At 37.4% G+C, this 14946-nt stretch overlaps 1 protein-coding gene across 2 annotated transcripts in view; it reads right to left on the minus strand.

The window, feature by feature from the left end:
- Positions 1-799: 799 nt before the first annotated feature.
- LOC122402003 (transcription factor collier) overlaps positions 800-14946 on the minus strand; it is a 118828-nt gene continuing 104681 nt past the window's right edge. The window contains exons 8-13 of one of the 2 annotated variants that reach the window (XM_043404503.1): positions 14572-14704; positions 9997-10151; positions 9705-9831; positions 8724-9026; positions 7277-7513; positions 800-4018 (exon numbers count right to left, since the gene is read on the minus strand). In XM_043404503.1, the coding sequence (XP_043260438.1) occupies positions 3906-4018; positions 7277-7513; positions 8724-9026; positions 9705-9831; positions 9997-10151; positions 14572-14704 (1068 nt within the window). In that variant the 3' untranslated portion in view covers positions 800-3905. Of the gene's footprint in view, positions 4019-6116; positions 6350-7276; positions 7514-8723; positions 9027-9704; positions 9832-9996; positions 10152-14571; positions 14705-14946 lie in introns of those variants that run through there. The other variant, XM_043404495.1, reaches the window with a different exon arrangement.

Raw genomic sequence — 14946 nt, forward strand, 5'->3', positions numbered from 1 at the left:
TAATAACGCAAACAACCTTACAATAACGTGTATCGTGCGTACTACCGTTTGGCGGCTGGAGGTAATAGGACACCATGTGAACTAATCGCTATGAAGTGGTCCTCGAGATCCTGTTTCGTTATTTGTTGATCCTGACGTGGTTTCTCCTGGGAGCAAAAACCGCTGGGGCGCTGAAAATAAATGCAACGGCGCAAAGATGGCGGGCAAACGTCAAATCGCCCTTTAATGAACGAACCATTCGGATAGAAAACTGATTAAATGAAAATTAAAGAAACTCGATGGTGTTATGGAGCCGTTGATTTTTTTATTTTCTTTTTAATATAGAAATATAGGTTTTTGATAAATAACTTTGCATCGAGTTTGTAAAATTGACGAAACAAAGAACTTATACGATATAAAATAACACAAAAATTCGATCAGAAATTTAAAAAAGAATATACAGGTCGGATCAAAATGGACCCTAGGCTCGTTGTTCGAAGGTTAATAATACTTACCGTTGCGTTAAACCCATAAGACTACTTTTCCAAGCGCAATAACGATCTAAATCCAAAGATGGGTACCAACGAAAGAATCATGAACAATCGGTGTTAATTCTCAAAAATGTAAGTTTAATTTATTATAATATACACTGACGGGCGTCTGTACGCGACTGTGCGCCAGCACGCGTACGAGAACGACGCGCCATGCAAAAGATAACATTGCGTGATCGAACGAAATGTGATAATCAAATATTGCAATCAAGATCACAAGATCACAGAGCGTGTGTGGCTCCCGGGACAAAGGGCGCATCCTTCCGCCGTCGAGGGATGCCCGCCAAGTCGATATGCAAAAAGGAACTGTCTAGAATAATTTTCTTTAATGTTGCTCGTTCCGACAAACGATACGATCTACGTTCGCAAACTGTTGCAAAATCTGGACTAATTAGGGTTTCTCGATTCTGTTACATGCTTCGTATACTTTCGTGAGATTCGTTTGGTGCGGGATTTTGTTTTGGGCCGGCTTATCAAACGATCCAAAATCAACTATACGTTTTACACAGTTGTCACAGGTCGATCCAGTCTTTAACGTGGCCCATTGACGCTAATGTTATCAATGATGGTTCAGACTTCGTTTTCATGGGCTTTTCTGTTGACGAATTTAATATTATGCGACTGTTGGCGAAAAACGTTTCGGGATGTACGGTCGGCGAAAGGAATATAGTGAACTTTATCGAGCACGTTCGTTGTTGAATTTAAACACAGACGATACGAGTAAAGGTCCATTTACACATCTATCTTATATTTTACGCGTGATAAGATAAAAAGAAATTTCTGTTCCCTCGTCAATTGTATTAATTTTTCATCGTGTGTAACGCTGTGACATAACGCCACGTTATAAATGGACCTTTAAGAGCTTTGAACACATTGGAAGAACGTTTTATAATAGGGAAAGTTAAAGAAAATTCGAAATTAAGTGCTCTCAAAGTTAAAAAGTTTTTCTGAAAAAACTGTTTCGTATGTAACAGTATGGAGAGCACTTTGAAAACATTCTTTCAGGTCCATTTATATCCAGGTTGAGTGTTTCCATCTTATATTTTGCGTGTAACATAATTCGTCATTCATAACATTTTGTATGATTTTAACATTTTTAAATAATTACAATAATTTTTTGATTCACTGTGTATTTTAACGAATAATCACAAATAGAATATAAACGGATCTTCGAGGTGTTTAAATTCGAATGGCAATGAATTATGGTCAGTCCTCGTTCGATGTTTATAGAATTGCAAAGTGTTACAATTGCGAAACGTTCGTTTGGCGGTCTCGATTTTGATCAGTCTTCAATCATTATAACTAATTTACTTTGGTTTAATACAATATTGAAAGAATATTTTACCATTCTACTTAAAAAAATTTGAATCAACATTGATAGGGAATTGCTTGTATAGGAGTTCTTCAGTTTTACGCTCCATCTCCTTTTCTATTATTCTGTTAATAAAGCAATGGGAAATAATGATGGAATACTATTAGTCTCGACGATCATCACGTGGAATGAATCTCAAACGGGATGAAAAAGACAGTTAATTTTGGTAACCTTGTTCCATTTATTGTTCCCCTACTTTTCTCCTCGATTTTGGTCATTCGGGACTTCACTATACCTTTCCTACCGACTATACGCACGGGTTGTCTGCACGTTAAAAAAATGGATCGCCGCCATTATCATCACACAATCATACGTATTAAGCTACGGACGCTCTACGATTATTTACACCTATATATAATAATTTTTCGTCCTACAATCACGTTAATATCGTTTCGTTGGATTCCTAGAAATAATTCTGTCTTTTTGTACATCGTAACAATATTTACAAGAAAATTTACAAATTACATGTTAGACGTTACGCTACCTAGCTGATATTGGTTAGTTTCTTAAAATGTAGGGGTAGGAAGATAAAATTTCAAAGTCGAAAATGTTCTCTAAAACTATGATGTCTGTTATTCAATGATAAGCGATATGTCCGTCAAGTGGGTGTCTTTTTCTCTCGACCCTCGTCACTTCTCCGCTCGGTTTGATATAAAATTGCTCGACACCCTGTGAACGACCCCCCGATCACGTATATTACCGTCGCTTTTCAACTCCCGAATTGTTTGGTGAATTTCTGAGAGCACCTATGTACCTACAAAATCGAAGGAAAACGCTTCAAAAATATTCTGTCGCAAGTTTCGATCGCTCGGCTATTCCACGTACGAGAGAAGACGCAGGCTAAAGAAGGTATTTCGTGTCTATCGATAAAAATGATCTCTTCGTGTCGTGATAGCTACGTCGAAAGTAGCATAATCCACCACGCGAAAAGAACTATGGCCGTTCGGTTGTTTTCGTTTAAAGCAACTTACTTTTCTTGGTAAACTTTCATTAACTTCCGTAACGAACGTTCAACATATCAATAATGTTATATTCTTTAACAGATAGAACGCAATTTATGAGACTGTTAGGTTGTTTAGGCATTTCGTACTGTTACCAACAAATTACATTAGGGAAGCTTTCGACAGTTGTCGTTTGTCATTGATATTATTGTTCGTCGATGCATTACAAAGTTTTAGCTATTTAAGGAAACGTAGATATTGACGTAAATCTTTTAAGATCTTTTATCTCGACAGTATTTGTCCAGTTTATAGTAATTGAGGTGTTAGTAATTCGGTTGAACACATTTCAGGGGTGGCAGTAATAGATCCTAAAACATTCTTCTCAAATTACTGAATTTAGAAACAAAAATAGAGATTTTAAAAGTTGCAGTATCTCTTGGTTAAATTAAAAAGACTGGATAGTAATAAATAAATAAAATGAACAGTAGAATTAATAATTAATCTATTTCTTATTAGATCTTTTACCTTATATTGACTTAAGCGTGTATTTTAAAATAGATAAATTAGGTATCATTCGAAAGGTGTTGACTTGGAGATTATTTCTTAATGTCGGGAAAACGAGTGTTTAAATTTCCATTTTCTGTTAATAGAGATTTGTTTTCACAAGAAAGTTGTACACATTCGAAACAGTCGAACCGAACGGCCACGTCGATAGACGCAGAAGACACCGTGTTCTTCGATATGTATCGTTTCTTAACTTATTCGATCATTAATCATAAAACGCTATCAACTTTTCTTTTTTTGCACTGGTTTCGATATTCTCCCGAATTTGATTCGTCTCTGTGCCCCGACGAGAATGGTTTCCTCTTCCGTTCGCGCGATTGCTGGGAGTAAAAAGCAAAACATACATCGATAGGACCGATTTCAGTTCGAGAAAGCGATTGTCAACCACGTGTACGACGATTATGAGAACGTTAGAAACCGCGGAAACAGTTCGTGCCGACGGATTTCGCATCTACGTAGACGCAACACTTCGATACTTGAGTTTTACATCTCGTAACACTATTTGTTACTTGACGAGAGCAGCGGACTGGCGGCGTTTGAGTACCCTTGGCTGCAGGTGGGCAACATAAACGGATTCATGTTGAACGGTGAACCGACAACCTCTCCTAGTCCTGCAACATACCCACTGTCGGTTATACGTTAGTGTAATTCGCCATGACTCCGTGACTAAAAAAGTAGCTAAGAAATGAAAAATCACATTATTAATCGCTGTTGAATTTCTGTTACATCATAGCCACTTGCGTTCGAAGTTTATTCCTTTGGATCATTAGGGATTCAATGTTGTTCGAAAAGATTATTTAAAAATGTCTATCGTTCTTGCACTGTTAATAAGCGTGAAGATTAATATATATATACATTTCAAAACATCAAAATAAATTTTCTAAGTCATCAAGCTCTTCTGACTATCGCAATAAAAGAAATCGAAAGATTAAATTAAACGAAGAACTAAAATTTGGAATTCTTAGTTCAATTCTTCAAATATTTACTCGATTCAAATATAAAAGATAATAAATAGATGTAAGATATAAAAGAAGTGATTTGTAATTTAGAAATATGTAAGTGAAAGTTACTTAAGTGAAAGTTAGTTAACGACGACAATTTGTTGTATCTCGAAGTAGAGGTCTATGAGTATAGTTTTGTAAATCGATGACCCATTAATTAAGAATTTACCGACGAAAGCAATCGACAGTCTCCACAATTTAATGCAAAATGTAAAGGAATAGTAATCCTATCGAGTATGAATCATTTGTGTCCCAAAAGAAAACTTCGAAGCAAGGCATGTAGCAACAGAAACGAGAATATGAGAATTTTACTATACTTGTTGTACCATACAAGTATTTTCTATACTGTGCAGACCTGGAAAGATGATTAGTAGGGGCGACACGAGGGTAAGAAGGGTGTATTCGATCAAAAGGTCATCGGTGACCTTTGGTGTCTCTATAGGAGAAACTTGAGTTGGTTGATCAATTTTTCAGTTTATGTCAGTAGATAAATTATTATTCTGAAGTTATGATATCTGATAAGATATCTAACCCCAAACGACCATTTCAACTTCAATGTGTTGTGCATAACAATGTGCGTACACAACATTGTATATGAAAATGTGAGTGTTCGATGGCGCGACTTATCCACTGTGGCCAATCGTATTCCTTTTGCTTGTCATCTTTTCAGCACTGCACAGTACACTGATAAGTAGATATTAACGCTATCGATTGGACTTTAGGAAAAATTTGCATTAATATTATTATTTAACACGTTAAGCGCCCAGTTAACTAAATAGCGTATTTGTACTCAGCTTTTCGAGTAAAATGTGCTTTTGATTTGATAAAAAGTGCTGTCGAGTTTTAGAATATTCTAAAACAGTCGAGAATGTAATTGTTATTTTATGTCTTCTTTTTGTTTTGTATACAACAGTTAGAACTTTTGTAGATAGATAAAAGTTTCTATGAAATTGAAGTTTGACAAAGGATGCAAAAGGATCCCTTTTTAAAAAGGATAGCAGAATCTGATCGTTTTATTTTATATGTATCGCCGGTCACCCGTGACCGACGCGGCGTTTAACGTGTTAATGTATTTGCACTGAGGTAATTGAAATATTAGGGGTACCAGAAACTAACGTAATCTGTTTTAGTAATACTTATTTTAATTTCTGAATTATTATCCGCATCATTTTCAATAACTTCTTGCCAGTTGGGAACCAAGATTTCAATATTCGATGCAAACGTTTCATTCCTTTTTACATTATTCCCCATATTTTATATTTATGTTTTGCCTTTTTCCCCACATATATCTTAACACTAAACCTAATGATACTTCGTGTATACCTTGATCAACTAGAAGATAAAACACCCTTGAAAACGAATCTTGTTCCAAGTTGGTACCTTAGTTAGTTCTAGAGAAAACAATTATTTAAAAAAAGGTGCTGGCTACGTTAATTTTCAATTAAATAAACAATTTATGGTCCACTTTTATCGTACACTAGTCGTACGATCGGTAGGAATTGCTGAAATTTCTTTGGGTATGTAGAGTCGAAGTAAAATTCCAGTGGATCGAGACAACGAGCTTTAAATGCAAATAATATAAGAAATAGTTTTTTAATGACTATTCTCATTAATTTCCAGTGCCCCTAATTCGATACGACGTCGAATAAATTAAGGAAGGGAGGGGGGTTAGCAACGATTCGTAAATGAACGTGTGTACATACATTCTCGAATCTCGTCTCTCGTGCATATTTCTCATAATTCTTTAATCGCAGTGCATAGGGTGGTTGTGGTGGTGATGATGGTGGTTGTGATGGTGGACGGTTAGCGGTTACTGGGCGGCTGTGGCGAGGTGGTGCTGTGTGGACCAGTGCGGTGGGACTGAGGTGGTCGGTGGTCGTACTACGGGGGCGAACGCACTCCCATCCCCAGACGTATAGAAAATGCCATACTGTTCGTGCGCTAAAACGAAAATTTCATATAAGGGAAAATCATAAAGTGCGTGCGATTCCAACGAAATGCTAAACATGAGAAGCGCGTGCGTGTTAGGTCCTCAGTGTCTAGCTACATATCTACGTGCATTTATAATAACGAAATGCAAATCGAAGTGTATCGACGTAAACGATCCTTCCTCAAGCCACCCGTTCCCACATTTTATCGTTCACGTTCGCGTTATTCTTAGAAACTGCTTTAAGCTGCGCGTAAAAATGTTACCTATTAACACGACGAAGCAGCGTTTCACAGCGTTATGTTTTATTTTATATTAAAGTAGGATATACGAGTTTACTAAATTTGATTATAAAATAAATTGAAATTTTATATTTTTGGTAGAAGAATTATAAAAATTGAATAATTTTTTTTAGATACACTTGTGTACGAAATTGATGGAAAATTTTATAATTATAAATAATAATTGAAGAGTGGAAAAGGGGACACGAATTGTGCATACACTTCTACAATAAAAAATAATTACCTTCGGTTTTGATTTCACATGTACTACAAAATAAGCATACAAATAATAAAAGCAATTACAGAGGCCAGTTTACTAATCATCAATAAGGGTCCTATTCCTTTTATTAGAACTATATTTCATTTAATGTAGACAATTCAAAAATTTCTTTTGCATAACTGTTTAAAAATATACACATAAAAGAAAACAATACATATCAAATTTCTAATTAAATTAACAAGAATAGCGATATTATTTGTGCACTTGAACAACTCAGACCCACTTTCAATGTCTCTCTGTGGCCCAACGAAGTGGGTATAATCCAGAATTATGATTTGCCAATCCCCACCGTCGATACACTTTGAATAGCCGAAGAAGTATGTTAAAACGAGGAGAGAATAGGCGGGAAAGATTTGGAAAATGCGTAAGAAAATACTTACGCGATGTGTAAAGCGTCGGGCTACCGGTGTAAGGGTTGGCGACGGAATAACTTCCATTGGTGCTGTGACTGTGAGGCGTACTGGCCGAACTTCCGCAATAACCGCCACCGGTTACAACCCCACGTGGACTCGCGCTACTGCTCTGCCTATAGGCGTCGACGTTGCCACCGACGCTTCCTCCAACGCTACCACCGCCACCGCCTCCAGCACCAGCTCCTGTCGTCACGGAACTACCGTCTAAAAATAGAAACCTGCCCGTCAGACGAACCCGTCAGTATTTCATCATTCTGTTATCGTGTTGCCTAATGCACTGGAACGGACACAACAGATTCGGAAACACGGACGATCACGTTTCGCGATTTTAACTCGAGTCTCTATGCGCTGAAGACAGGGTCGAGGTGGACAATTTTGGTACAGTGATGTTTTGGAAATTGGCCGCGATTTAGTTCTCAATAGTTCTTGGAAATGGCTACTCGCTTATCCCGGCGAATATGTTTATGTTTTTCAATTTTTAAAATATCGATGAGCCATGTTTATGGGTGGCTATTTCACTTCCTGAGAAAAGGAGATGCTTTCCTGGAAGATCTCCTTTCAATTTTGGACAGTTTCGTTTACCAATATCCAAAGCATTACTGTATTTTGATGCTCCAGAGAAGCGTCGAGATGGTCATTGTAAATCACTTTTTGAGTTTGGTGTTAGGGATTTTGATGAAATTGAAATACGATCTGTTTGCTAGTCTTGTTTAGTATGGGATACAGAAATCATTATACACCTCCAACTCGATTCTTTTCTAACGTCAACTACAATCTCCTGCACACGAAAATATAAGGTTTGTCAGGTTTGCAATCAAATTAATGATTGATAGAATTCTACACCTAATTTTTCTGTAATTTGCTGGTCATCTACGGCTGAAATTGCAATTGTATCTCAAAATTTCACTGAAATAAGCGTACAAGCTTATCCAAAATCGATAATATAAAATAAACATTGCATTATCAATATATTAACAAAGTTTCTTCAAAAATCATTTTTGAAAAATTTTGAATCGCTCACGATAAAAAATAGTCGAAATTATACCGTGTTTGGAGTCATTTTCATTAGGAAAAGCTCGTCAATACCGCATTTCCAACTAGATACTAGTGAAAAATATAGAGACTTCAATCTTCATCAATATTTTAAATTCTACTTCGTCTGTTTACACTGTGAAAAGAAACAAGAATTCTTTTCGCGATTGCAATGAGATCATGCAAATATGAGAAACAAACCAGCCGTTAAAAAACGTTTGATTGCTCTGGATGATGTGTTCAAGTATTAGTAGTTGACCTTGTTTGCAGAAATAGATCGCGATCGGCGTCGATGTTTCGCGTTTCTAAATAGAATTTATTAATTCGAGACATCGAAACTGGTCGTTGAAAAAAAATGAATGGAATGAGTTTGAATATTTACCGTCTGTCCATTTCGCCGCACTACCATTTTCCTGTACCGCCACTGCAAGTTGCCCTGTGTATGAGTTGAACGCCGTCGCTGAACTGGAGGTCGGAGGCGCGGGCGGATGACCCGATCCCGGACTCCTTGGAGCACCTGTGATTCCCGCGTTTCCGCTTCTGGGCATACTGTATAAAGCTTCCGCCAGATCTGCCGCCCTCTTCAGTATAATTTCCTTCGGTAATTTTTCGGGGTCGCCAGGATGTCGCGGAATAAGCTTCTGTAACCTTTGGAAGCCGTAGTCGATCGTAGGCTCATTTAATGCTGAAAAATTAGCAACAGTTTCTGTTTTAGCCCCAACATAGAATAAAACAATATTCTTTACTATTTTTGGCAAATTAATTCTTAATTTTAGGCAGTGGTAAACGATGTTAGTAAGTATAGCATTGGACCCTCATAGAAAATTAATTAGAATGAGGGGTGAAAATTAGATTAGATTTTCTCAACAAAAATGAGGAAAAATTGGCAACAATTTTTGTTTTAGCCCCAACATAATAGTATCCTTTACTATTTTTGATAAGTTAATTCTTAATTTTAGACTGATAGACAATGTTAGTAAGTGTAGCATTAGACCCTGGAATTTTGAGCTATATTTTGCAATTTTTTACTACTTTTATATTAAATACTATTTGTAGACAGCAACGTTTAAAAACGTAATTGAGAGATTAGTTTATTGCTGTGTTATTGCTGTTTAATACAAAAATTCAAAATTTGGTTGGTGCATTTTATAGTCGCTTCAATAAATAATAAAATATACAGTTAGTTAAAAACACAAAAATCACTTAGTAAGTCCTTTCAATTGTAAAAATATTAACATTTCCATATGCATAAAAGTTTACACTTATAATCGTAAATAATTTGATATAATTGACTTTTTTAATAATGCATCGTGCACGATGATGTGCAGCCTCATATTATAAAATACTAAGTAATTATACTTACAAACGTAAACGAATCTACCAGGCGCCCCTTTGCAAAATTGTTTAGTCTTATAGGATAGTGTGACTTCAACGACACCTGGTATCTGTCTCGGCGGAGTTTGTACTCTGATCGCATTTGGCGTGATTAACTGAAAACAAACAACAAAAAGGATTCATATCCAAGTCCGATGGATGGATCTTATATCGGTCGCTTCTTTGTTTTTCGAGTAAAATGAAAATTAATTTATTTATTGCGAAGGTATTCCGGCTTTGATTTTTGGACACATTTTTATATAAAAGGTTGAATTACACACCTCGCTCCAAACCAACATCGACCCAAAAACTACTTGAAGTCCATCGAAGAAGTTTTCACCAATGATTATTACTGTGGACCCACCTGACGTCCATCCTTCGTTTGGCGATATCGCTTTTATGCACGGCGTTTGGAGAGGTACGGGTGTATAGAGACCTAATTTCACAGAGATATAATATTACCAGGGGATCGACCAACTATAGAATAATTTACTTATCCAATGTCCTCTTTAACGAGCTTAATATTAACTACACGCAAGATGTCCCAGTAATTATGGTACATCCGGAAAGAAGTGACTCTTTGAGAAAAGTAAAGTCGAAAATGTGAATTGAAATTGTTTTGTTTCTGAGATAATTGAATTTGAAAAATTTATGGACCACACAAGCAACTGAATAAAATTTTCGTGCTCCGTCTGACCATTCTTTGCTATTTCTACTTAGACTGTCCAAGTCGTGTTCTATTGCTGCATCAATTTTTATAAATACTTTACAATTACGAGTTGCATTCGTTATAAAGTTCAATGTACAGGGCAATTTTACTAGATAAAATAAAAATTTTGTACACGAGATTTTGTGTTTCGGAGAAAATCGATTTTGAATAGCACTGTAAGTAGAAACAGTGATAAATGGTCAGACGCGTCGGGCAAATCGTATCCAATCGCACGCCTATCCAACAAACTTTTGAAACCCAATTTCTCGAAAACAAAGCATTGTACGAGCAAATTGTATTCTACATTTTCGATTTATTTTCTATTGTATTTATATTTATTTTTGATGCATTCAAATCCACCCATTTTCGCACTTTTAAGCTAATCGTAAAACGAATCTGTTCTTTTGTGATTATCAGATAGACGATCATATTTAAAAAAAACAATTAAATAATATACAATCGAAGAATTCCTGGTATTTTCATTAAATGACGACAATCGAATATCGTTAATTAGAATAATTTCCCAAATGTCGGAAATCTGTTTTAATATATACCGGCGTTAAAACTAATAATGTAACATACGCATTAATCTGGGGCATGAATTTATGGATAACGAAGATTTACATACGTTTCGAGTAATTAAGTTCAATATTTTGAATTACAAAGTCTGCACACGGAGAAGAAAACTCGTCGAATATTCTGTTTGTTAATTGGCAGATGTTTTATGAATCGTGAATAACCCAATCATTCAGAAACATTCTATTTAGTAATCGTCGATGAAACAAATTGTTGAATTTTACTGATTTTCGGATGCAACAAGCAGAAGCTAGAATTGAAAATCCTTTTATTGTAAATAAAAAAGAGAGAAACTCGGAACGATTGATAGTTTCGTAGATAAGAACTCTTTCTATGATCTCGTATACGTGCCTACGACGTATTTTAATTTTACCAAATTTTACGTTTATGTTTTGTCGTTTAAGACGTCGAGTCGTTGATAGAAAATTGATTACATTTTCCCAGGAAGACATTCATATTAGGACTTTAGTTTCAATATAATGGAATTAGAAAATAACACTCTGTAAATGAAGGAAAAAAATTTTTTGTCCTTTGAGATATTCGTTGATTGAAAAATGAAGAAAATGAAGAAAATTGAAAGAAAAATGAAGCCATTGCTAGCAATCACGGTAACAAATTTGTGGATAACGATGATTTCGGTGTCGATACGTGGGATTAGAAAAACAATAACACTCCGTATACGGGGTGAAAAAGTGGTAAGGGAGTTAAGTCGAAAAAATTACGGGAATTTCGTTGATTGTACGAGGTGAACTGAGACGGTTAGTTAGGGGGATGGTGTACGGAAAAGTATCTGAATATTCTGTTTATTCGGTCGAGGCCGAGTGGTAGATATATTTCTGGTGGCAGCATGGCAAGCAAACTCTAGCCACGAGGATGGTAGAATGTAAGAGAGAGGGAAAATGACAGAGAATCTATGAAGGAGAACGACATCAGCGCGTGGAAAGAGAAAGAGAAAGACCGTGGGTGGAAGAGACTGAGGGTCGGAGTGGCCGGAGAAGAGTTGTAACAAGAAGGAAGGGGAGGGGGGGCGATCGGGCCGTTGGTGTCTCTGCTTGGAATTTATAACCCAATGATATCATTTTGTACCCCAGCGAAGCCAAGCCACCCCCGGTACCGACCCTGGTAGAGCGGAGCCACGGCAGAGTGGCTGACATCATGGTATATTGCTTCCAGTGATGCTCAAACAGTTTCCACCCTGAGTGCTTACACGTAGTTCCGCTATTAAATCTCGAAAGCTTAAGAGATCTCGACGGTGGGCATCGTGCTCAAACGTTCGATACGCGAAACGAGATTCCTTCGTTCTCGATTATTTCTATCAAAAAGTTGACAATTAAAGATTATTTCCCAAGTACAGTTAGATTCAGTTGGATTCAGCTTTGCTTCGACCATACGACTCCGGGGACAGCCGGATAAAATATCGTTTCTGTTATTCCTTTTCCATGGCTGGTAATATTTTGTTTATGGGAAACACTTTGTCTCGCGTAAATTAAGCGGCAACTTAAATACGCGGGCGGAGAATAGCGTTAAAGAGTTGCAATCTCAATGTAAATGGGGATTCTTGAATGGGACACGGGTATTTATTGCGTTCAATGTACAAGAAAGTCGTTAAACAGAGTCGGCCACGTTGGCAACCACTCCAGTAGAGAATTGTCGGACGAAATGGTATGGGGCAGAAACGTAGGAAGAGGCGGAGTGGAAGGAGGAGGGTTGAAAAGAGGGATTCAGTAGAGGAGGCCGGAACAAGCGTACCAACCCGGAATAAATAAAATCCCCCGTGCCATTACTGAGTGGCAAGGGGTTCTACTCTCTACCCCCGAACTCTTCTTTTACCACCAAACCGTCGTCGAAATCGAGGAGCCCCGTTGTACTCTAACATGTTCAGTCCGATTCTCTCTGATCACTGCGAGATCGCGATATAAATGCCCGAGAACTTTGCCAGAAAAAGTTGCTTTCGCTTTCACCGCGAAACGGCATCATTAAGTTGATGCTTTACGACCAAACTGCTTTCTCTCCACAAACGCGAATTTAACGCCATTTATTTATTCTAAAAAACTTGCCTGTAATAAATTATCACTTTTGTTCATTTCGAATTGAATCAATCAAAGATTTTTATAGGAACTATAGGAAACATAAGACAGTGCATTAACTTTAGTGCACACCAAATTTAGTTGTTCATAAGAAATATTAAAAAATCGACTCGATTAAAAATGATTTTTCATTTTTCACGGAGACCATGAGATAATGGACTTTCGAAAGACGTAAATATTGCATAAATCTTAATAAACACGTGGCGAGGAATTTTTTGATAAATACAGTTTGTCAAGAGATTACCAAAGAAGGCCTAAAAACGCGCGTTCCACGGTAGAATACACCCTGAGACGTCGCTAAATTTTTCACTGTTGGACCCACGGTCGCGAGAATAGCGAAAGTCGTGGAGGCTCGCAGGAGGTATTTTAAATTTAGCATTCGCGAACCAACACGCCGCGGCAACCACTGCGAGAAGAAAGACATTAGCGCAAAAAAAAAGAAGAAAAGAAAAGAAGAAGGGAAGGATCAATTCCGACAGGCTTTCTCTTCTTTCTTCTTCTTCGCGGTCGTTCTGCTCTTTGTGTACGGCGTCGGCCAACCGGATATAACCGGGGTAGAAGCGAAAAAGGCGCGGCAAGGCGGGAAAGGAAAACTCGAAACGCGAGAAGGTACGGAGGGAATAATAGGAAGGAGGAGAAGCACAGAGAGAAACGTGGCCGGATCTCCCGTTTCCTCGCATCCCATTGATTTACATCTTCCCTTGGAGCGGGTAGAAAGAAAGGATGGAAGAAGAAGGCCAGGCGAAGAGGAGAGCGCGTAGTCGAGGGGTGGCCGCACGATATCAGCCGTTTGTATGCGCGGTCGACGCCAAACTTTGCTGAATTGCCCTATGACTCCTTATATCCTATCCTCTGAGCACGCCCTCTCTCGTCCTCTTACGATTCCACCCTCTACCGTGGCCCTCCAGTCGTTATACCGATCTCGAAGAAACCAACCCCTCTCTAACCTCCCCCGTACTCTCTCTTTTTAGTCTAGAATTCCGGCCATTCTCTCTCTCTCGCGACGAGACAACACTACAACCTACTAATTTCCTATACGAAACCTTCACGAACAGCCCGACCAGTCGTTAACACATTGTCGACTGATCAGGGAGATTGTGTTTATGTTATATTATATTATAGCTATTATATGCTAGTCTCACTTGCATTCGTACATTGTAACGGGGATTCACTATAAATGAAAAGAAACTCTTATGAATTCTTTCGATTTATTTCTACCAAATGTATATTCTGGCTACTTCTATTCAGAATGTTGTTTCGTCTCTTATGAATCAATTCTATTTATTTTTACCAAATATTATTTTTTACATTATGGTTACTTCTATTCATTAAGTTGTTTCATTTATTTTTATCAAATTTCGTTTCTTGCACTGTGATCAGTTCTATTCGCAAAGTTGTTCAGTTTCTCATGAATTCTTCCCATTTATTTTTACCAAATGTGCTACTTCTCGATTATAATTTTACGTATAGTTTGCAATACTTACTGTTGTATTCGCCGGGATCGCTGGGATCCAATCGTTTCGCTCTGCGCCCGTGTTTGCTATTGTTGTGGACGAACATGTTGTCCGAGACTGCTAGTAGTGGCCCCTCTACTCCTACTTGCGTGGAAATGACCACCTGTTACAGACGATTGAAATTTGTCGACGTGAGATTTTAGTTGAAAATTGTAAAACGTGTAATTTTTTATGTAGTTTCTTATTGTACGTTAAAATGTTTCGAGTCATTGATCAGCGAGAATCAATAGCACGCACGTACGGAGATTGTATCGCGCATCACGTTGCATAATTTTATTTAGGTATAATATAGCTGCGTATATATGTTAATCATATCTCTTGTGAACAAGCAATGCAGTTTGATTT

Source organism: Colletes gigas, unplaced genomic scaffold, assembly GCF_013123115.1.
Source record: "Colletes gigas isolate AHSC1104 unplaced genomic scaffold, ASM1312311v1 Colletes_gigas_Sc00002, whole genome shotgun sequence".
Lineage (NCBI taxonomy): Eukaryota > Metazoa > Arthropoda > Insecta > Hymenoptera > Colletidae > Colletes > Colletes gigas.